This window comes from Stegodyphus dumicola, chromosome 3 (genome assembly GCF_044657685.1).
Source record: "Stegodyphus dumicola isolate Sdum_Otavi_A_Nest chromosome 3, ASM4465768v1".
Taxonomy (NCBI): Eukaryota; Metazoa; Arthropoda; class Arachnida; order Araneae; family Eresidae; genus Stegodyphus; species Stegodyphus dumicola.
Window position 1 is genome coordinate 109438781 of NC_140770.1, and position 24516 is coordinate 109463296.

Genomic DNA, 24516 nt, shown 5'->3' on the forward strand with positions numbered 1-24516 from the left:
ATTTCGATTTGTGTTGTTCGTAATGACGTTTAATATTATATAACTTTGATACATTAATAGTATTATTACATATCAAGAGATTATTTTAACTTTTATTTCACAGCAAAAATATTCTAATTCCCATTTTACTTGGAATATTCTATGTTCGTCAGCGATTTTTCGTTTAATTTTACTACCACTTGGTTTTGATATAGACATACTGAATACAAAGGGCTGGAATAAACACGGTTAACTTTCAAAAGTTAACAAAAATTTATTCTTTTCACAAGAGATAAATCAAAATGCTGAAATATTTCTTCAAAACTATTCTAACAATATCACAAAATGTCAAACGTTTAGCAAAAATCAATTCAAAACAGAGAAACTAATTCTATCTCACAGCGAAATCGCTACAAATCAATCACAGCATTAAGTAAACAAACAGTTCGCTAGAACTACAGCCTACTACTGAGATGAGTAGTTTGTTCTCGGCTTTTGTAAACTTTATAATTAATTTCTCGAATATACTGGAAACATCTATAAATATCTGGATTTTTGTAAATGGCAACAGCAATTACGAGATATTTATTTATTAGGTATTAAATGCATGCGCTGTTCTATTTTTAACCTTCCAACGCAGCTGTCTTTTCAAAAATCGTCTGCGTTTCTAAGGCAACATGAAGCAAATCTAATTACAATTCTAAATAAAAAACTAAATAAATAAATAACTATGAAATCCGTAACAATATGAATTAAGTAATAATTAATAATAAAGCAAAGTGCATGCACATGCATGCACCAATATATCGTACAAAACTATGATTGGAAAACTGAGACCATGAGTTCGGCCACATTCGGCTATCGGGGGATGCGTACAAGTTCTGAGTGCACGTGTCCCCCAAAAGCCGAAGGTAGCTGAACGCAAGCTACTCACACGCATTTTTAATTTAAGTAGTGTGTGTGTCAGCTCGCTGTGAGTAATCTAAGAACACTGAATAAATTATCGTTAATTACTTAGCAGTAAACATTTCATTTTTTCTTCGTCGATATGTTATTTTATTATTATATATTATTATTTGCCGATATATTGGCCGGGCTGCAAAAAATATTTGTTGTGGGCCGCGAGTTTGACATCCTTGGTGTAGAGGAAGCAAAATAAGATCCCTGATAAATTAATGTTTGAATTTATGTTAAATCATTAGCTCAAGTTTATATTTAGAATGTCAAGATCTCTAGTTCTTTCAATGTTATTGAAGCATTTGTTTTCAAATACTTAAAATTTTGGTGAGGGCAGTCTTAAGGTTTAAGTTAATTACCCGATTGTCTTATTACTTGACAATCGGGTTATTGAAATTATTGTCTTATTTCACTTTTACGTTTCATCAACTATGACCACAATATAAATGAGATAGGTATATACAAGAGCAGAGCCTTAAAAGTTAGCAAAAGAGCTTTGGCAGCGGTTATGACCGTTGCGATGACTCTGAGAATTTATCCAGCGTTAGCTATTTGCCAGCCGAATTACTCGCTCAAATTAAATTGAGTTGAACGCTTGATTGTGAATTGCTAGAGTTAAATTATTTTAAATTTTAACATCTTTAATATTATCTGAAAGCCTTCAAACTGGAAAAATATATTTGGGAGCACAAATCGTGCACTTAATATGTTCAAACTTCTAAAGACATTTTTAATACCATACATTGCACAATGTTTTTGAGCCATGGAATAGGAATAGTTCTCCTCGGAAAATGCAAAAATAATGTCCATCAAACCACGGCTTGTTTATATATGATAGTTTGAATACGAATACATATAGAAGCAGCAGACGATATTTCTTATTCGTAGCTGTTGCCAGAACGTTTTGTTCCAAAACATTTACGTTTTCAAATTATTTATAAAAAGCGTGCTAAAAATGTGTAAACACCCATGTAGCTGCATTTTGTGGGTTTTTAAATTTTGCTGATATCGTGAAATATTCATTGAATGAATCGATTTACTAATACCATGAAATATTCGTCAAGTGAAAGAACAGTTATTTCAAGCCCTAAAAACGAATTTTAGGAAATTAGTTTTTAGCATGACACGCTTAATTTATTTCTAATTTAAATGCATTCTTTTTAGTATGCTGCAGAATTACATTCAAGAGCGTCAGTGAGAAATTCTTAAAGTATAGAGGCATTAGGATTTTTTGGAGGCCGGGGAGATGAAAAATTAGCAACCGTCTTCGCCGGAAATCGAACCACGGACCTCTGTAATACCGGCCCAGCGTGCAGGACCACTACACCACGAAGGCACGCTAGGAAGGCGGGAAAAATACTTTACATACTCCCCTTTTAAAGGGTGACTGGAGTTTTCTTTTAGGGGACCCAATCGCCAAATCCTGGGTGTGGAGAGTCATCATCCACAACCGTTTTAGTTCGGGCACCACTGTAGAGACATTAGAAATTTTGAAGGGCGGAGAGACGAAATATTAGCAACCGCCTTCGCCGGGAATCGAACCACGGACCTCTGGAATACCGGCCCAGCGACCAGAACCACTAAACCACGAAGGCACACTAGGGAGGCGGGAGAAATACCTTATAAAAGAACAAAATATTGACGAGCTTACAAGCATATTTCAAGGAAAGGAAAAAATTTGAAATTTCGTTCTTTCTTTACACTGTGTATTCAATAACACGTATTGTTTACTCGTGTCGCATATGTAATTTCCAAAAAAAATGTTCTCAAAATTTAATAGAAAATTTTGCAATTTCAGCAAAAATGTTTTATAAATATAAAATCTAATTGTTTATCGACTCCACAGATAAAATAGTTCCGTTTAGTGAAACATTCATTTTATTTTGACTAGTCAAAGAAAATAAATCTGTTCTTTTAGAAAACTAAATTTTTGTAAACTTTTACAGGCTAAATTTCCATGAGATTCCGTTTACAGGCTAAACTGTTATTTTCTCTTGAGTTAGAAGTTCCCAAATTTTCAAATTTGAAATTTTCTTTGAGAAGAAGATTAATTTTATTCGGCAGTCGAGATTTAGTTTTATCAGTTGGAATCTGTAAGATTAAAAAGATCGAATAATTTTTTTCAATACTTTTAATTGTTTTTTATTTGTTAACAGTTGATGGTTATATTCTGAAGTTTTTTAATTGCAGTAAAATGTTTTCTTTTCCATTTGTTTTAAATTTTGTTGTTCAATATTCTTAAAAATTGTATTATTCTTGACGTAAATTTTAAAATGAAGTCGTGAAAGTTAATTTTAGGTTTGTTAAAGTTGCTACGTTCTTTCAATAGTCCTTTTTTTTAATCATTAAAATAACAAAATTAAATGATATGAAAATAATTCTACGGCAATCATACTAACGCCTCTCACAGTAAAATTTAAAAAAAAAGATGGTAACCTCTAATCATCGCTTCCTTAAATATATATTGTTCTGATATCGGATAAAATCATGAAGGAAGTTATGGGATTCAGAGGATTATTCCCTCAGTAATAGCAACCATGCTCTAAAGCTATTAAATCGTGGAATTTCGTGTAGAGGGACATGTTGAATAAGCGTAATTTTACTTATTAGTACAACAGATTCGATACATCTACTAGTAAATGGTTAATTCCCGTTTTCAGTTCTACTCGTAATTCGGCCCAGTTGCTCTATGCAGTCACGTGATTCTAGCGTTAGCTTTATTATTAATAATCGAAAAACATGGGAGCGGCAGCAAGATTGGAGTGAGAAGGGAGATACTTTTTTTTTTCGTTTAGAAGCGTGTGCGGTTCTACATCAATCAGCGAGAACGCGGAAGTAGAGGTTACCTAACGTAAAATGCTCCTTTTTTTCGTTTTTACTTGGAAACGGATGTGAGAGTTTTGGTCCCGTGATAGCGTGTCACGTTAAGTTATGAGGTACTTATTCAGTATTTCTCTCGTTAAGTGGAACTTTATCGCGTGAACTGGAAATTATGTTGGAAAAGAAAGAAAATATTTGATACTACTAACTTATTTTCGTACTTTAGATTGTTAATTTAGAGAAATTAGTGGGAGCGGGTACCTAGCAATGCTTGAGCGGTACCTTAATCCCGACATTCTCCATTCGCTTATACAATATTTTACAGTTTTTATATTCAGTACGACAGCAAATGTAAGTAAATGTTATTTAAATAATGGAGAGTAATTAATCATTGCACAGGTTAAATGGAACAGATACCGTGCTATGTATATTTGAATGGAATACAAAACAATATAATATCATAATCGACTCGCAATCATACAGCTTGCGATATAAAAGATTAATAACAAAGTCCCGCTTGATCTTCCTTAACTTACGCTGCACTAAATTAAAAAAAAAAAAGGAATTCTTGAGATAGAGTCATTTTGTTCTTGAGATACAGTCATTCTTGATATAGACTCATTTTTCATAGATCTGTAGATAACTCTAAGCGTCCCTATTTAATTAGTTTGAGCTGACCAGCTAAATGTCAATAAGTAAATTAAATTTCCATACCTTAGAGTGCAAATGAATTTATGAACAAAGCACTGAACTTGAATATAATATAAAACATATTTATAGCATATAATTCTTAAAAAAACTACTAAAATAGTATTGGGAAGCATCAATAAAAATAAGCTTAATGAATTTAAAAATTGCTAAATTCTTTAGCTTATCAAAACAATATTTAACATCAAATAGCTAAAATCAAATAAAAGGTTATTTTTAGATTTCTACAATGTTTAGTATTAAAATGCCTTTTGAATAGAAGCATTGAATAACCTTTTGCCGTTCCTGTCTTGTAAGCTCTCAATCAACACTGAATTAATAACAAATTTAAAGGTAAAAATAATTTGATCCCCAAAGAAGATGAGTGGAAAAAAAGCATCTATTCCGTTGAATACAAGAAAGGCATCATAGATGATTCCATTGGCAAAAATCTTACAGCGTTCTGCAAACAAGAGAATTTGAGTCCCAATGGTCCAAAAATGACTATCAGAGTCGTATAATCTCAGCCAATAGGTGGATGAGGGAAACGCAAATTAAGAATCTAAGTATAAACATATCTCCAGAAAAAATCATAGCATTGCAGCTCTGGATGGATGGCTTCCTTCAGTGATATGAATTGTCTATAAGAAGATCAAGTATCTCGTTCTGGATGGAAGAAAGTGAAGTTATTAAATGTGAATTAGTCTTTTGATCATAGTATTGACTCTTCTAAACATCATTTCTCTAGCATGACTGATATGAATAAAATGCACTGGTTATGGGTCAAGGATCTTAAGCCACACTTGATCAAAGAACTGCCCGTCAATCTTTATTCTCTGCACTTAGAAATGTGCGTGTGTTATCAGAATTTCATCAATTCGTTTGAATGTATAAGAAACCCTCGCGTCTAATCGTCACCTAAAGCAAAGAAAATAAAATTGAACTTGCTTTAGGCATTCATTTTCTAGAAACCGAAAATGTTTAGAACATACAAGCAGTTATAAGGAAATGGATGGATTTACTACCACTTGTTTTGTGAGATGGACAAAGAGGCTTTTTCTTTTCCACAGATAATTGGGCAGCCATCTATTTAGTTACCTATTCGACAAAAAGGTCCATTATCAGAACTGTTTAATAATTTTACGCTTTTTCCGTATCCGCCAGGTCTGTTTTGTGGATTCAAAACAAATACGTGCATCTAAAGAAGGAAACTCTCGGCCAATTAATGGTAAATGGTAAATAGGTCTAGCAGGAAATAAAAAGAGGCAATATATTCTGACAACTCAATTCTGTGCATTACATAATTTGCATATGTACGAAAAGATATAAAATAGTTATACATATACAAAGATAGAATATTAAGACACAAATAATATAAAGACTCAAATAGAATAAAAATACACAAGTTGTAGCAAAACACGCAGTGAAGAAATGTGGGTATGATAATATTTATCTAAACATTTTACTATGAATACAGTTAAAAACAAGGTAAAAAGTTAAGTCAAGGCATGCGCTATTAGAAAGAACAAACTGAGAAATCGCAGCGGAATACATCGTGCAGAACTGAGCATCGTTACATGATGAAATATGAGCATAATATTTACATAAACATTTCCTAATATATAAATGCAGTCAAAAGCAAGGCATAAAATTACCTACAAATTAATATGTTTGTGAAACAGAACAGTGTATTTGTACAACATTAATATGAGAAATACATTTAGAGAAATAAATCTTACAACAATGCAACAAATATATATGTATAATTGAACAACTATAGAAATCTTAAAATTATGTTCAGTAAGTAATACAAGGATATAAAAAACAAGGTACTCCATACGAAGAGGGAATAAAATACGTAATAAAATGCAAATGTACATAGCTGCTATATTTTTTTGAGGGGGGAAGGTAGGGAAGTAGCAGCGAATTATTCCAGGTTATCAGCTATACTCTTAAGAATAGCAGTACAATGTCCTGCGCACTGAGCTCATATTTATTTTTGCTGCTGCTCCTGACCAGCGCTTATCGGTGTGTCATGAATAGTCTTTTCAAAATGACAGTTTCAAGTCATGCAGTCGGAAAAATTTTAATCAGTCTCACCGTCGCTACAAACGCAGATAACATTACTTCTGAGGCCTAAATGATGCAAGCAGGAAATATGAGAACACTGACCGCTTAGGTATTGAGTAAATTATGGAGATCTGCTGATTAAGTTCTGATCCCCATTAGGAAACATGCTTGCAGTGTTGTGCCTGTAATGGCCATATTCCAGTAGTTCTGCCATTGTTTAGAGAGTTCAATGTTCAGTGCAACTTTAAGATATGAGGCAGGAAGGGATACATTCAGTGAATTTATGAATGACTCTTTAGTTACGCTCTTCGCAATCTCGTTAACTGTTTCATTACCTAAGATCCCAGCGTCAGCCGGTACCCACTGAACATTTGACGTCAGACTGCTCGGAAACAATAACAGCTGCTTTTCAATTGCCCTTACTAATGGGTGCCTTCTTCTCCCGCTCTGAAAGGAGTGGGAACTTCCAATCGAAATCTGTGAAAGTCACTTTGTACCTACCATTAATGAAAGTGAAATAAAGGGCTGCTTTTAAGATTACAAGTTCAGTCTGAAACACTTAGTTACAAGTATTAAGCTTCTTGGCTCAGATGTCAGCTATAAGATAGTCATCAATGCATACCAAACACTTGATGTTTTGCTGCTCCTTTAGAGCCGTTCGTATAAAAGACCGTTGCTTAATGCGCGGGAGAAATGCGATAAGAAATGCGATGTCAAACTCAAACGGATAGCAAGGGCAATGGACAAAGTAACTCTTTTAGGCTGACGATATGTGGTTTTTTGGATGGTTCAACATCATTCCATTGATTGATGAGCGATGGCTGCTAACAGCGACGGACGTACGAGCTCTGAGCTCCGTAATGTCAAAGCGAATAGTATCCTGAATACGGCGCCGCCAGCGGGCAATCAACCTTCTTCTCCACCACCTTTGATGATACAAACTGAAATGGAAATATCTGCAACTACTCCACCTGCCTCTCCTTCAGCGCTAGAGCTATCCAAGTGCGCGATCGAGATTTACTCACTAAAGAATCGGCACACAGACCTCATTTTCGACATCCAGCGACTACAGCGAACGGACACTCCGAATCCACAAGATCTCTCAACTTAAGAAATGGAAGACAGAAATGCCAATGCCTCTCTTTTATCTACAAATCTTCAACAGCCTCAAAGCCGAAGAAATCTATTCCATAACCGAGCTCCTTGGAACTGAGGTATCCATGGAACACTTCAAAGGTCAGAAAGGTCCCTCCCAATGCTGGCGTTGTCAGGGATTCTTTCATTCATCTGAAGTCTGCACCTTACCAAGACGATGCGTCAGATGCGCTGGGCCGCATCAAGCCAAAGAATGTACTAAACCATTTGAAGAGCCGAACAAATGTTCAAATTGTTCGGGAAACCATGCTGCTAACTGGCGTTCCTGCCCGAAGTTCCCAGGCTCCAAAAACAGACAACCTCCAAGGCCAAGCACCAAACCCAGTCAGACCGTTGACAACACAAACAAATTTAACTTACAACATAATACATTTCCAGTTCTGCCGGCTGCACACACTCCCAGTGCAAATAATACTCGCCCTGGAGTATCATACTCTGCTGCCCTTACGGGTATACAACAAGCTGCACCCCAAATTCTTCCAAATTTATCGGTCCCCTTAGGAGCTAATTCGACGCTAAATTGCACCGAAATCCTATTGGCAATTATTCAAATTTCAAACCAACCTGGTATTGACCAGAGCAGACTTCTTTTGGCATTCAAAAACGCCTTACCGCAGCTCAGAGTGGCTCCATCTGGTGCTGACGCGGCTTACTATATCTTTGAGAGTTATATTACTCTCCAATTCTCTGATATCCCCAGTCAGTAAAATTCAATACTTTGAAAGGATTGAAAGACTTAAAACTATGCACCTGGAATGCAAATGGCATTCTATCCAAATTCCATGAGTTTCGAGACTATGTGGAAGAGAAAGATTTTGACATTATTTTTGTCCAAGAGACCAAACTCCAGCCAGGGAGAGCTCCTAAGCTTGCAAATTATGCATTATATAAAAATGACAGACAAGCTTCTAATACTCGTGATGTTTATCATGGTGGCACATGTGTCTATATTAAAAATTCAATACCACACAAAAGAATTGACACTCCGAGTATGAGTAAACTCGAGGCAACAATCATCGAAATTTTCATTCAAAATTCGCCCTCCCTTGTAATGATCTCTGCCTATCTTCCACCAGGTGGAAATTTACCTGTGGTTGATTTTAACAAATTGCTCACCTTTTCCAACAATCTAATCATAGCTGGTGATTTAAATTGTCACCACCAGCATTGGCGTTGCCATAGATCAAACCCTGCTGGTCGTGGCCTTCTAAAATGGGCTCAGTGCGCCCAAATTAAAGTTATTGCACCGGATTCCCCTACTAGATATGGTTCACGGGGTGCCCCTTCATTCATCGATTTGGCACTCTTTCGAAACATCCCTTTTGGATATCACGTGACTGTGGAAAACTGTTTATCCTCAGATCACAACCCCGTAATCATAGACCTTAATTGTACTATCTTTAATCAAAATTCTCCGGCACTCGTCTCTACAAACTGGGACAATTTTAGTTTCAAACTTAAAAGTAAAAGTTTGCCCTCCCTTGAAATTAAATCCAGCCATGATATAGACTCGGCAGTTGATCACTTAACGACCATTTTAACAGATACTTATAAGGAAGTATCAAAACCCACCCTCAGACCCAATTTTCGTAAATTACCTCAAGAAATTAAACTCAAAATTAAAGAAAAGAATAAAGTACGGAGACTTTGGCAAAGAAATAGAAATCCTGGTTTAAAAATTCAACTCCGTGCTCTCCAAAATGAGATCAAGGCATCATGTGACCATTTCTTCCAATCACAATACACGAATTACATTCAGTCCCTAACGACCAATGATAACAGTCTTTGGCGCGCATCAGCCCGCCTACGCAAACACAAATCTAACATTCCGTCCTTAGCTACGGACGCAGTGGTGGCTCACACAGACGCTGAGAAATCCGAATTAATTGCGGATTCTCTTCAAACTCAATTTACACCACATAATGAAGGAATTTTTGCGAACAGCGCAAGTTCTTTCCCACAGGATGTTGAACGTTTCCTCTCCTCGCCTTTTGCGAGAGAAATACAATATACATCCATGAGCGAGGTAAGTGAATACATTACCAAGCTCAAACCCAAAAAAGCCCCTGGTATGGACTCTATTTCTAATCGTATGATTAAAAATTTACCCACCCATTATCTATTTTTCTTAGTAATGCTTATAAATTTTATGATACAGCATTGCTATTTTCCTCAAAGCTGGAAACAAGCACTTATTGTGCCTATTCCAAAACCAGGCCAAAGCCTTTCTAACCCTCAAAATTATAGACCTATCAGCCTCCTATCCTCGTTATCTAAGATATACGAGTTTGTGTTACTAAACGCCTGAATGATTTTCTCCGAAATCACAACGTTCTGATTGATGAACAATTTGGATTTCGAGCAAAACACTGCACCACGCACCAGCTGCTGAGGACAGTGGAGTTCATTCACGAAGGGTTTCATAACAAAATGCTTACTGGCGCTTTATTTCTTGACATAGCCAAAGCATTTGATAGGACTTGGCATATAGGAATTATTATCAAGCTCATACGACTTGACGTTTCGGCCCATTTAATTCATATAATTAATTCGTACCTCACTAATAGATCTTTTTCTGTACGAGTTAATTCTATCATTTCGACACCCCGTCCTATACTAAGCGGCGTCCCCCAAGGGTCACTTTTAGGCCCAATTTTGTTCAACATTTTCATAAATGACATACCAAAATCACCAAGTATCACTCTTGCACTTTATGCAGATGATACGGCCATCCTAGCTCAACACAAACGCCTGGAAAACTTAGTCCAAAACATTCAGAGTTATCTCTCTAGCCTTGAGCACTGGCTCATCACTTGGAAAATAAAAATTAATGTTGCTAAATGTGCTGCTATGATATTCAAACGTAGCCCCCTCCCGTACCCTTCCATTAATATTAAATTCTTTGACGACTATGTTCCCTGGTCAAACTCTTACAAGTACCTAGGAGTTGTACTTGATTCAAAATTAACCTGGCGCCTTCACATTGAAAATGTTCTCAACAAAGCAAAAGGTGCCAGAGCCCAACTTTACCCATTTTTAGCTCGAAAGAGCAATCTGTCAATTAAAAACAAAATCCTTCTCTATACTTCCATAATAAGACCTGTCTTTATGTATGCATGTACAATCTGGGGTACTGCTGCAAAAACTCATGTGAAAAAACTTCAATCTTTTCAAAGTAAAACCTTACGTATGGCCCTAAACGCAGCTTGGTACGTCCGTACAGATGTGATTCATTCGGACCTTAACATTAAACCTGTTGATTACCTTATCAAAAAACATAGTCAAAATTTATTCCTCAAAATTGAACAGATTGATAACCGAGCACTTCAGCAGATGCCAGCCTACGATCCTACTATTCGCAGCTCACAGAAGAGACCAAGAGCCGTGATTGGCCGAGAGTTCGGCATCTACCCTCCATCTAAAAGGGCAAGACACGCCCTCTCAACATCAGTTCCAGCTCCCGCGCCATGAAGGAAGGAAGTCTCTTCAGCGAGCTGCCATATAATTGCTTATTACCATCTCTACCTGCAACCAAGATCTTCAAGCAAAGTTATCAATCTGTTCGCATAGAATCACATCTCCCGCAGATTTTTAAAATCTGCCTATGAATATTTTCAACGCGTTCATATTTATTATTTGCACTATCCTACACAAGCCACATGCCAATGAGCCTATTAATCTTAAAATCTTTCCTCTCCGCTTTCTGCTTTAATGTTGTATTGTGTATAAAAATTTATAAAAACCAAAAAAAAGTATAAAATTTAAAATACAAAAAAATTTATAAAACCTAAAAGCTTATAAAAAAAAATATTTTGATTCTTAAGTTTTTTTTTTATCTCATCTCTATCCCTAAACTTTCTTGAGCCAGTGGCTCCCTCTAGTGTGCATCAAGTAATTCACTTATGCAAAATTGTTTCTCATTTCTGCTCGCTTTTAGTAATTCTGATGAGGAGGTAAATGGTTTTGAACCATAGGAACTCCGTAATTTTCAAATCATTGGCATTGGACGATATGTGTGTCTTGTTCCCTAAAGTATTACACTTCATGAAATAATGAGTGCCAAAGTAACTTATTTTAATTAACCAGTCATGAAAATTTAAGTCTTCACCATAACATGTCCTTTCCGCATTCCTCAACAAAATACAAATTTGTGAGTATTTAATTGAAGTTTTTGGTTTTTGAAATGGAGAATGTTTCTAGCATCTCGTGCGCGCATTGTGGTTAGTTCCTGCCAGCTCTAATAATTGCAACTGCGGTATCTCGCTGCCAATTAAACCAACTTCTAGTTGATTATTTAATTACGTAGTCTTTGAGTACTGTTCAAAGTTTCAGACATAGCGATAACTCGTTTGACGTTTGTTAGTGTTAAATAGAATTACTAAATCAAGTGTAACCTTTTAAGTGACACCCGAACAATATACGAATATGTCGAAAGGATAAGCGACGTTAGATTTCAGGCTCCACTGGCAGCAGGTAGTACAGTGGAAGACTTTAGGTTCATATTAGACGCTATGCAAACGTCAATGAGACCAGTCAGTATTTTTATGCTAGAAGTTCGGTAGTGACCTTTTCGGAACCACTAAAGACACACTTTCTACTTTACACTGTCACAGAATTACAGAGGGTCACAAAACAACCGTTGCGCTTAGGAAAGATATTGAGCTGGTACAAAGAAGAAATTAGAAGCGAAGCGTTTTAGTAGATACAAATCTAAGGGGGAAAAGTTAATCGAGTTTATATTGAGTACAAATTGTGAATTTATTGTACGGAAAAATTCTGATACTTAGGTTATACAAGTACTATTGTGCAAGTTGTTGCCCCAAGCTCAGGATTTTGTTGAATTGTGAAACCCGGATAAGTTAGAACAGATATTTTAGTTAGCGGGGATGTTTGAAAGTAGGTTTACAGATCTCTAGGAGAAAGAAGCTCAAACTCTGACGGTAGTAGACGTTTTGATAACTGGAAACAATTTTTAACACGGTAAAACAGGGATTGCCAAAATAAATAGCAAAACAGGAAACTGGGGTAGGATATCAAGATATTAAACTAGTTAGGGGTACTGAAATACAGAGGGTACAGTCACCCCGGAGAAAAGAAAATCCCTTTTATGTTCAATTAAGTACAGTGGTGATAAAAATTTACCCCTCCCAGTGATTCAATTAAATAGCGTATCACCAGAGGCATTATATGATGCGTGGGCGCAAAGTTCGTTTTTGGCAGAAATAGAGTGTTTAGTGTCTCCAGAACAAGAGTATTAACCGCCCAGAGTAAACAGTGTGAATGCGTATAAAAAGTAACCTTAAATGTGCAGGTAAAATTGAACACCAAACGTTTTTTTAGTAGCGAGAAATCTGAAAGCTAATGTAGTTTTGGAGCTTGATTTCTTAAAGGCGGCGGAATAATAGAAATTGGAAACCAACCTCCTCGTCGAGCATAATGAGGTTAAGCAATTAATAAGCGAACAACATGCTGCAGAAATGCTAAAGAATGAAATTGTAATCCCCATAAGTAACTCTTACGCTAGTATTGCGCCGAAAGAAAAATAATTTCCCAACTACTCATTCTAATGCATGGTGTTTAGCTATTGACTAGAGAAAATATAGTAGCACAAGAAAATATCCGGCTTACCCCCTGTCAGTTACTGAAAAGTTAATTTGAGAAATGAAATCCACAAAAATACATGACGACGTAAGCCTCACTTTTGGATACTTTCACACTCGTTGAAACCAAAGAATGTGCTCAAAACCGCATTTCTTACCAAATCAGGATTTTATGCTTTTTTACTTCCTTGTACGGAGTAAAAAGAAAGTATTGTAATTGCGAAAAATTTCGAGTATCATTATTTCAAGAAAAATATCCATTTTGAAGGCTATCGAATGCAATTTAACGATGTTTTTGCCTGACATCTGCACGCAAGGACAAAATAAAAGACTTATTTCTTCCCCTAAAATTATAAAACTCATTTCAAATGAATTCTGAAGAGAATTTTTCGTTTTCGTAGCGTCTGTGCATACGTACGTATATATCCTGCATAACTCAAAAACGAGTCGCTCCGAACATTGAAATCTTGTATGTAGGTCTGCCATAACATGTAGATGTGCATCTCGTATTTTTGTTGCAATCGCCTGCACCAAAAGTATATAAATATATATATATATATATATATATATATATATATATCAACTCTGTTACTCGGCTCAGTGAGCTCAGTTTCTTTATATGTCTGTAAATTGTGCATTGTTTGCTTTAAAAATGATTGAGTTATGTTGTTCTTATCTTCGGATTAAGATTTTTATGCCTTTAGTAAATCTTCATGTAATATTTGTAGATATATCAACAATTTGAAAGCTGTTTAAGTGTGGTTAGGCCTAAGTATTTTTATCTTGGCGACCATGTTTGTTTACATTTGAAATTTATCAGAATAGTGAATTTGTTGCCAATCTAGAGTAACTAAGCTTTACAACAACAAAGGTAACGCCTTCATTTATTATTGCGAAATTAATCATGCTTAACTAATTCTTGAATTTATTCGAGGAAATAAGTGTTTAAGATTTACGTCGTAATTTTAATTATAGATATTTTGAGTTTTTATGTATATTTGCGTTGTCACGAAGTGAGAACTGAATTAATTGAAGGAGAAATATTGAATGGTCTCTGAAAAACTGTTTCTTTTTTTTTTTTTTTTTGTTTGTTTGTTTGTTTAATTTATTTTATACATCGTTTTAGATATATTATAGTATTTGAATAGAACATGTGGCAACGATTAGATAATTCTTCAGATGATATAAATTTTGTGAATTCTGAGTTATAAAATGAATGAAATGTAACGCTGTTAAGTGAACCTAGCACCAGAGTGTCACTTTGGTAAACAAGTATAGTGAATTTTAAGGAATGCGTTTATTCTATTGTGGTTTATGCGCTATCGACGAAGTTGATTTAATTCAATCCAGTACGTTTAAATGAAATGCAAGAAAAATGCGTATAACTTAATATTCTGTACAAGGAAGTCATGTGTTGTACACATCAGAGTTTTTAGAATGAAGTTTGGCTTATGCGGAGCACGAGCCACGTTTCAAATAGCTACGAATAATTGAAACATCTGTGTGTCTTTATTTACACTATATAATAATTACTAGAGAGAACTGCTGAATATATTCAGGACTTACATGATGCGGTTTTGTTTCTAAAAGAAGCAAGTTTATAGGTGAGTGCGGCCAAATGTAAATTCGCGTACAAAACCCTTCTTTACCTGGACTGTAAGGTATGTAAACGGGGGACTAAAAAGGAAAATTTTAAAATCCTAGCGATAAAAAATTAACCACCGCCTAATACGGCAAAGAAGTTGGTTTGAAGCTCATACACCTATTACGAGAGTTTTTTTTAAAGATTTGCTCATACAGCAGAGCCATTATTAAACTGAAAAGAAAAAAAGGCAAGTCCATCTGGTCGGCAGAAAGAAACATTGCGTTTGAAAGACTTAAAGAGGCATTAATCTAAGTTCCCCTCTTGAAATTTTCTGAAGTGGATGGCAAATTAGAAAGTTCCTCAGATGCATCGCAGTTTGACGTAGGGGTCGTGCTTATGCAAGACGAATAGTCGGTAGCATATTTTAGCAAGGCAAGTAACCGAACTCAGAGGCACTATACTGCTACTGAGAGGGAAACTTTCGCAGTCGTTTTGGCAATGCAGAAATTTAGAGTTCATTTTGGAAATGCTCCGATTACCGTGTATATAAAATATAAAACATGCAACAATCATTCGTTTGCATTCCGTGAAGAATTTATCACCCAGACACATAAGATGGTCTACTTGGAAAAATACTATTTAATATTTAAACATACTCCCAGAAAAGAAAATGTTATAGCGGATGGTCTATTAGAAATTAAACAATGTGATGAGGGGAAAAAAGAGAAATGCGAAAAGTTAACTTCAAAAATTTTAGATTTTAGAGAAAGAATTAACTCAGAACAATAACCAGAATGGAATTTAAAAATATTTATGCTCATCTGAAAGATCCTTGTCACATTGAGCACTATGGTATCACGGGTATTAGAACCACAGCTGCAAATTGTGAAATCATTGACAATCTCTTGTCCTACTGCAAAGTAACAAATCGTAGTAATGAATTCAGGCCGCTTATTTCAGAGAGTTTAAGATTAAACCCTGCACAGGAATTTCACGATGCCTCAATTTCAGGACATCTGGGAATAAGAAAAACAGTCCATAGAGTAAGGGAAACTGTTTATTTTCGACAACTACAAAAGATTGTGACTCAGTATGTCAAGTCTTGTAATTTTTGTCAGTTAGTTAATGATATTAACTAACTGACAAAAATTACACCGACCGAATACTTAAATAGCATAGAAGCTACTTTACCTGATGAATTAATTAGAATTAAGTGACCTGCTAGGTCCTTACCCACATAGAAAAATTGCCCTTAAAAGAAAATCCACTAAAATTTCTGCAGACTCATTTTTAAATAAATTTATATAAAATTATGAACTTAAACTAATATCAGACAAAGGAGAGCATTTCATTAATCAACTTTTTGAGGATTTGTGTACAGGTCTTGGCATGAAACATTTTAAGATGGCTCCTTATCAACCACAGTCGAATACTGCAGACCGAACTAATAGAAATACAGTTATAATTATCCTCAGATATGTAGAAATTATCACAATTTTTGGAATGATTGGAACTCGCATTTTCCACGAGGAGGTTAAATATGAGTCTACAGAGAAGACACCGGCTGAATTATTTCTTGGAGAAAAGTAAAGTAATTGTACACCTCGATAAATGCTTTTTCTTCAAAAGAAGTTCGCGAAATGTAAGATGGTATATACATAGAAATTAGTGGATGAGGTAATTAGAATTTCAGATATGACCAAGGGGAAACTAAAGTTTTATTATGAATATGAAAGGCAGGAGGTTGATTTCAATGTAGGAGATAAAATCTTGAAAGTTAAACATTCCCTTTCTTGTGCACTACAAAGAAGTGTTGGGAAGTTTTGTAACAAGTTCAAAGGTCCATTTTCATTTGAGCGAATAATGGAAACAGTGGTATATCTAAAAGGTCAAAATGGTGAAGTACTAAAACTAATGTAGACCAGATCGACGGCTATTATGAGCCCACCAATATGCCACTCCTAAGTGATGTTTTGTGGAAACCACCTAGTGTGAGCAACAAAGGGCCATCTAAGAAGGCAATGGATGCAGCATCACCATCAAGAGTACAAGATCTGCAAAGAAAAACACAAGGAGGCCGTAAAGGGTGAGAAAGAGAAGAAAAAAAAAACAGTAGTTCGACGAATCTTCAGAAAGTAAAGCTACATAGGAGGAAGCGAAAGAGAAAGATAGAAATTTATCCAAAAGTTCCTCAAATACGGTCCCTCAAAGTTCCCTCAAAAGTCAAAGTTCCTTAAAATACAAAGATCCCTCAAATACGGTGTACAAGCTAGTGCCGAGCAATGAATGCATAAGGTATTTTCTCTCTCCTTTCGGCATGCCTTCGTGGCCTAGCACACTTGGTGCGTTTTCGAGAGGTCCAGGTTTTGAGTCACCGCGAAAGCACTGCTCATTTTTCATTTTTCACGTCTCCAGCATAAGAAAACCCTAATGACTCCACAGTGGCGCCCGAATTAAAATTGGTGGACGACAATTTTTTGCCACCAGGATTTGGCGAATGGGTCCCCTAATCCCCAGTCGACCTTTAAAAGGGGAGGTGTATAAAGTATTTTCTCCCTCCTTTCAGCATGCCTTCGTGGTGTAACGGCTAGCACACTTGACGCGTTTTCGAGAGGTCTAGGGTTCGAAACCTGGCTAGGGCACTGCTCATTTTTCACGTCCCCAGCATGAAAAAACCATAATGACTCCAAAACTGTTGGGAAATAAACGTACGTAAAGCCTAACTATGATCGATGTTTACAACGACAAAAATAGGTCATGTCAACCAAACCAGAATTACACTGCAAACGACCGATTGATCACGACCCAGGCCAACGGCTGAAGTTTCATGCAAGCCAGAGGAGGTTTCGGGCGGCACAGCAGTTAGCGAAGGAATGTAAAAAAACATATGGAATGTAAGAACATTCTGAATGTAAGAAATGAATTAGTGAACTCAAGACCCTTAACATATATTTCAGAACATCCTAATGACTTGATCTCCCTTACGCCATACATGTTTATACAGAACAATTTGACGGTGAGTGTATCAGATTTAGACTACCTCGATAAGAATGGCCTAAATAAAAGGCCTAATAAATTAAAGGTATATATATATATATATACGGACTTAAAACGAGCTATTGATGAAACAATTCAGATCTGAATACTTGAATTAATTAGTTGTACATAAAGGGAAAACAGTATTTCAAAATATTGAATTCGGAGGTGTAGTTCTCGTGGAGTGTGAAGACAAAAGATTTTCTGGCCTATGGCTAAAGCTATAGAGACGTATCTAACTTAAAACGTCTTCATGTGAATTAATTCATCCTGTCCAAGATATATATTCTCTTGAAGTACACAGTATATTCAAGAATGAAGCAGATAAGAATAAAAATATTGAATTTTCACTTCCAAATCTAAGAAAACGTAACATAACAAGAAGTGGCAGAATTATTAACCTCCCTTCTCGTTTTAGAAACAATTTAACATATATTTTGAACTCTAAAATCCTAAGGAATAGTTTGAAAGGTATAGGTTGATTAAGTATCACTTAAATAAATAGGCGTGCTTTGGAAAAAATTTGTTTGATCGCGCGGGTCCCTTGGATCCAGAACGCGCGCTTGCAGGTTAATAATGGTTTTTAAAATACAAGACAAAATACTGCGATAACAATAAATGGATATCTTCGTTTATAAAAACAAAACGTGGATTATTGAGAATCAGTAAGAGTTCATCAAGCGAAAGCTCAGATATTATGAGTGTGTTGTTACATCACGCATATCCATAACTGGCGCTAAGTTCATATTGTAACATTTAAAGAAAGCGGAATGTATAGTAACAAAAATAATTAGGATGCATACAGTACGGAACGAATAAAAAAGGCTTTATTTACAGAATGGCTTTGGTTCAAAAATTGTCTGGCCAAGAGGCAGAATAACAAACTAATGAACATTAGTAAGGAACATGATCTCTCCTTACTGCAATGGTTGGGTTGCGCCATCTGTTGATACTAAACACCAGATTACCAAACAGCTCTTGGGGTAGGAGTTCCTGTTCTTCAAGAAGTACCTGTTCTTCGGAGAGTACCATCGTGCCGCCAGGCGTCTGCGTGAAACGTCCCACATATGTTCACTGAGATTCATATCAGAGAAGCATACTAGCCAATCCATTCTATGGATATCTTGACTATCGATAAGCGCGCACAGGGACACAGGGACATCTTTTGTCGGGTGGCGTATGCAACTGCTGAGCAATACTGCCCGCCATCTGGTTTTCGATCTGCATGGCGATATAGCGGTCGTCCGTCAACGCTGTTTTCCTTGCTCTACCCCCAACAACCTGACCCGATCTTTCGTACAACTGCACCTGTCATTTAGAATACTTTTGAGCTAAAGAAAAGGTACTTTTAACAGTTTCAAACTTCTCAAAAATCCTACCATAAAAAATCCTACCATCAAACAATAAGTGAATTAATAAGTATATTAACAATAAAGTTTCAAACGGACGTCAAACCACGCCTCTCCACAAGGTTGTCACTCAAACTACCACGTGTGAAGGGGTGCTGATATTTTCTTGTAGCCATACTACACATACAATCCCATTTTCATTTGAGAATGAATGCCTAGAAATGCACTTTCCTTTCTTCTTTTTAAGTTGCCTTGCACTACGCTCGCTGATTCTTTGCGTTTTGTGTGCCCTCTCACGTCATGGTGCTGATACCTACATTCACCTCAGTAGAAGGGTGATGCATGTGCATCACCTTTCTACTGAGTTGGATTTTCATTGCACAGACCACAAAAGTCCCTTTGCAATGATTTGATGGCTGCATATTAAAAAATGAATCCGTTTCTTACGTTTTGCACAGATTAGTGTATATTTGTATACAATTCGTTTCCCCCCTTCTCCCGAAAAGTTTTAGTTTATTTTTATCATTTCTAAGCGCACCTGGGTGATACGTCTAAAGGGATTCAGCTGCTTTCGTCGAAAAGATTTAAGAAGTGTCTCTTGTATTCAAGTTACACATGGGAAAAACTATGACAAATGCCATGCAGTCAGTAGTGATTTGGACCGAGGTCGAACTATCTGCATTTAGTCTCCTTATTACTAGGCATCTGGTAGGGCTCTTCTTTGCAAAGAAAAGACGTCAATTAATATATATTTTAAAAATTCGTTAGGATTTACTTTTATAATTTTATCAATTAAAATACTATATGTCAATATTAGGTTTTATGATATCTATAAGAAATGTACTTCCTTTAAACAAAGCAATATTCATAATTTATCATTTTATGTTTTAAGAGTTTAGTGTCCTGAAAAGTACATTGAATTTAGATTCATTCATTTGCATAATTGTGTAATATATTGCAATATATTACACAATTATGCAATTTATTTGCAATAATGTGTAATATAATAAATATTTAAGATTATAAATGAGATTCAAGCAATAGCTATTGTAGCATATATTCCTGGTAAATTTATTAAGCACAGACGGTAACTGCAGTTACAACAAAATTAATAAAGTTTCTTACTATTCGTGAAACTTTATAAATTTTCCGTTTAAGGCAAAATATTCAAATACATTTGACAAAATATTTATTTAGTATCAATTATAAAGGCGAAAATCTATGAAATATGGTAATTTTTGTTAATGTTAAAACAACAGAGCTGTCGTCAATAATATCTACACTCAAGAGCCAAAACATTATGACCACCTGTCAGGCGCGCAACACAGAAAAATGTAGGGCTGGTCATAATGTTTTAGCTCTTGAGGGTAGATGTCGCGTCAGTTCGGTAAATCCGATCTCGTATTCTCAACTAAAGATTAACTGGAAATGTTATTACTTTGTACTTACCTACAGTAGCATTTATTTCCTTCCATCCATCACGAATAATAACTGGCAAGTTTCTTGGAGTTAATACAACAGAGCGTGCAGAGACATTATTAACTGTAGTTGACGTAATTCCTTCAGACGCAGTCTGAGTGATTTCTTCAGTCTCAGTCCTCGTAGAGCTTTCAATTGTAGTTTGCGAAATATTTTCAGTTATAATTTGCGTAGTTCCTTCAGCTAGGTTCTCTGTGGTCTGTTCGTTGTCTACTTTCTGAGAAGAAATTTGTGCAGCTGCTGCATTCGTCTGCTCTGTTAGATCTGTCATAATTCGCGGGAAAAATTTTGGATTTTTCCGTTCAGTGGGTACAGAAGCTTTTGATGTGACAAGCGCAGTCATGTTTTGGATAGTGGATTCAGTCCTTTCAGATACAGATATCTTATTCATTTGAGTAGTGGAACCAGACATTTTCATAGCACCAAATTTATTTACAGACTCTCCTGTTATTGGTCTGTCCAACGTCATGTCGTCATCAACGTAATCATCCTCACTTTCTTCATCTTTGTCATCCGGAGGTATCTGACGCATCCATAAATTAGAAGTTACAAATTCTTGAATTCGAATGGCTGTACAAAGATGTCTTTGTGAAGGATGTAACAACAAAACAAAAACTGTAATTGCTCCAAAGGTTTGAAACATCATGCTCATGGTAGGTGAGGTCCTTCTAATCAGAGAGGAGGAAAAAGATTAAGTTTGTAATTTTCTTCCTCAAAATAGTTATTAAGACTATACAGTATTCTCTCATTTTTTATCACTGTTGGCTTTAACATTCGATAATAGTGCCGTTTTAACATGCTTCGATCATGCGCGCAGCAATAGACTACCCACGTATTCGCGTACAATGTACGTATTTGTGTACAATTTTGAAAGCCATATCTTGAAGTATTTATCAGCTGTAAAAATGGAAATATCGGAAATTCAGGTTTTTTTTTCCCTCAAAACCTTTCTTGTTTCTTTAGATGATTCTTTTTATTATTGATAAATAGAATTATTTAGAAATAGTCTTGAGATATCAAAGAAAGCATTTTGCTATTTTACGAAGATACCGAAGAGTTTCCTGCCGTCTTTTCATAGTTAAACAGAAAGTAATGAGTGCATTTTTAGTTTTACAACAAAATAAAGAATTTAAAAGAACTGAATTTCTTGGATTACAGGAATCACGCGTGGGCTATCTGTTTAAAAGCAGGGTGAACTTTCGAAACGAATATATATGGAAAACGGGCTCATATTCAGGTTACTCATGCAAAAACTACGGAAATTCCTGAGCAGCTAACCCGTTCGCCAAGATTTTATACATGGTCGAACAACCACTCTTCAACTATTTCACCATTCGGCCACTGTGAACAGCAAAATATGGTAAAGAAGTGTTAAAATCTGAATGATGGTTTTAAAAATTCCTTTTTATAAATATAGGCTTTTCGTTTCATAGGAAATTTAATATGTATTAATGAAAGAGCACAATATTAAAGCTTATATAAACAATTAGAAAATAATGCTCAAATAAAGATTCCTTTTAGTTATTATTACTTCCTTATTAAATTAATCACTACAGTTTGAGCGCCAGCCTCATATTTTGAAGATATTTTATCAAATTTGAAGATAGTTATTAAATATTTATAATTCCATTTATTTAGACAATTATTAGTCATTCAATTATAGTTAATTCTGTAGAAAAACGTTTCTGACTTCAGTTTAAAGTTTATGTTAAATTCTGATATTTCAGATGATTTTTTATGACTTAAAATAAATTGCATTTTCTTTTAAATTAGATTTTAATAATGATCGTATTGTCCTAAAATAAAATTATGAAACTAACCTTTCAATCTTTCCATTTTATTAATATTTAAGGGGTACAAATAGGGCGCAGCCCCATCCACCTAATCGACAAGATTTTATGACAAACAAGGGCTGCGCCAAGCAAAAACCGCAAACGAGGGCATCCAGCAACCCGGCCATGTCCCGGCAACACGCAGTAAAATTAAAAACAAACCTAAAAACTTTTTAATTTTAAAAACACTATAATCTGGAAACCAAACGGTGTTAAGGGGCTCCGGGTAACAAAAATCATGTAAAGAAAACCAAGAAAATAAACTTGAAAACATCACAATAGGAAAGCAAGAAGAAAGAAAAATAAAAACTAATGAAAATGGTGGTTAGTAAAAACAAAATATAAGGAAAGGACAAAACAATTACAAACCACTCATTCTCAGGACAAGCAAAAGACCAATCAGAACACTTCAAATCGATCGATGTAGAGTGTAAAAACCTCCAACCAACAAAACCATCAGCAAAACCGGAAAAATAAAATCACAGAACTCCAGAAACCACCACTGCCAATAATCCGCCTAAATATGACCAGCGGAAGGATCATACCAACAAGCCGCTGAGACACTAGTTCTCAGCGGCATAATAAATTAATATATAATAATTACATAAAACTTAATGGCAGTATGTAATGTTTCAATGTGTACATTAAGGTAAGTGTTATCTAAGAGTTTTCTCTTTCAGTAACAAATACTATACAAAACAATAATTAACATTGGTAATTACTCCATGTGATAACCATACAAAACTATAATATATTTAAACTGAACATGTTATATCCTCAAAATAAATGTGTGGTTGGAAGTGTAATTATACAATAAGAAACACCAGAAGACAAATCATTTTTTTCTACAAAATCAGAGCTGCAACACTTTGAAAATCCTTAAGCTTATAAACTATACATTAAAAACATTGATTACACAAGATATATTAAAAGATATATTAAATATATCAAAAACAATGAAATACATATAAAATACATATAAAATACATAATTATATAAAAGCATAAAATACACCACATAATGCACTGAATAAAATTATGTTAAAGTTCCATATAAACACCAATATCTCAATCTAAAATTATTGTTACACAAAATTTAAAAACAAACTTTTGTCAAATAAAAATACCAACATCAGAGCGATTATTATTTAGAAAACACATAAGTTCCCTTGAAAATTTAAATTCTTTTTCAGCACCTGTAAAAATCTTAATAAAATTATATTTTTTTCGTATGTCATAAGTAAGTGTACATTCTTCTACATAGTGTCTTACCGATTCGACAACTCCACAATTATGACAATATCCATTCTCTTGTATGCAATCTTTTAAGATACACCGGGAAGCGCCCATGTCCAGTAACAATTTGATTAAAATCCAAATGACAAGAAATACTTTTATTAAACATAGGTTTTAAATAATAGGCATATTCTTTTCTTCTATTCGAATTATTCCAATTATCATACCACAAATCAATATAATACTGTTTGATTCTAGTAATAACCATTTTTCTTGAAGGCTGGACAACGGAACACTCTCCAGAAACATCCAAAGTCGCCTCTTTGGCCAACACGTCGGCCCTCTCGTTACCTTCAATACTCACATGGGACTTAACCCATCTAAATTTAATATCATGCAAACCTTCAATTTCTTTATATAAACACTTAATATCCATAACTAAAGAGTTATTACAATCGTAGCTTTTCAAAGCCTGTAATCCAGGTAAACAATCACTATAAACTACAATACTATAACTCTTAGATAGGTTTTTCTTAATTCATTTCATAGCAAAATAAATAGCAGCAAGTTAAGCCTGAAACACAGAATTAAATTTTTCTAATTTTATCTTTGAATAATCAATTTCTATACCATAATAGTAAACAACAAAAGATAGGCCAACACTTTCCCCAAACCTAGAACCATCAGTGAAAATATCAAGTTCAACAAAACAATCAAAATTCATTTCATAAT

The 24516-nt window shown here is 35.1% G+C and overlaps 1 protein-coding gene across 1 annotated transcript in view; it reads right to left on the minus strand.

Annotated features, from left to right (window-relative positions):
• LOC118190466 (uncharacterized) overlaps window positions 1-24516 on the minus strand; it is an 89041-nt gene that overhangs the window by 54556 nt on the left and 9969 nt on the right. Inside the window, exon 2 of the mRNA XM_035361174.2 lies at window positions 20688-21385. Coding sequence (XP_035217065.2) covers window positions 20688-21369 — 682 coding nt within the window. The 5' untranslated portion in view covers window positions 21370-21385. The remainder of the gene's footprint in view (window positions 1-20687; window positions 21386-24516) is intronic.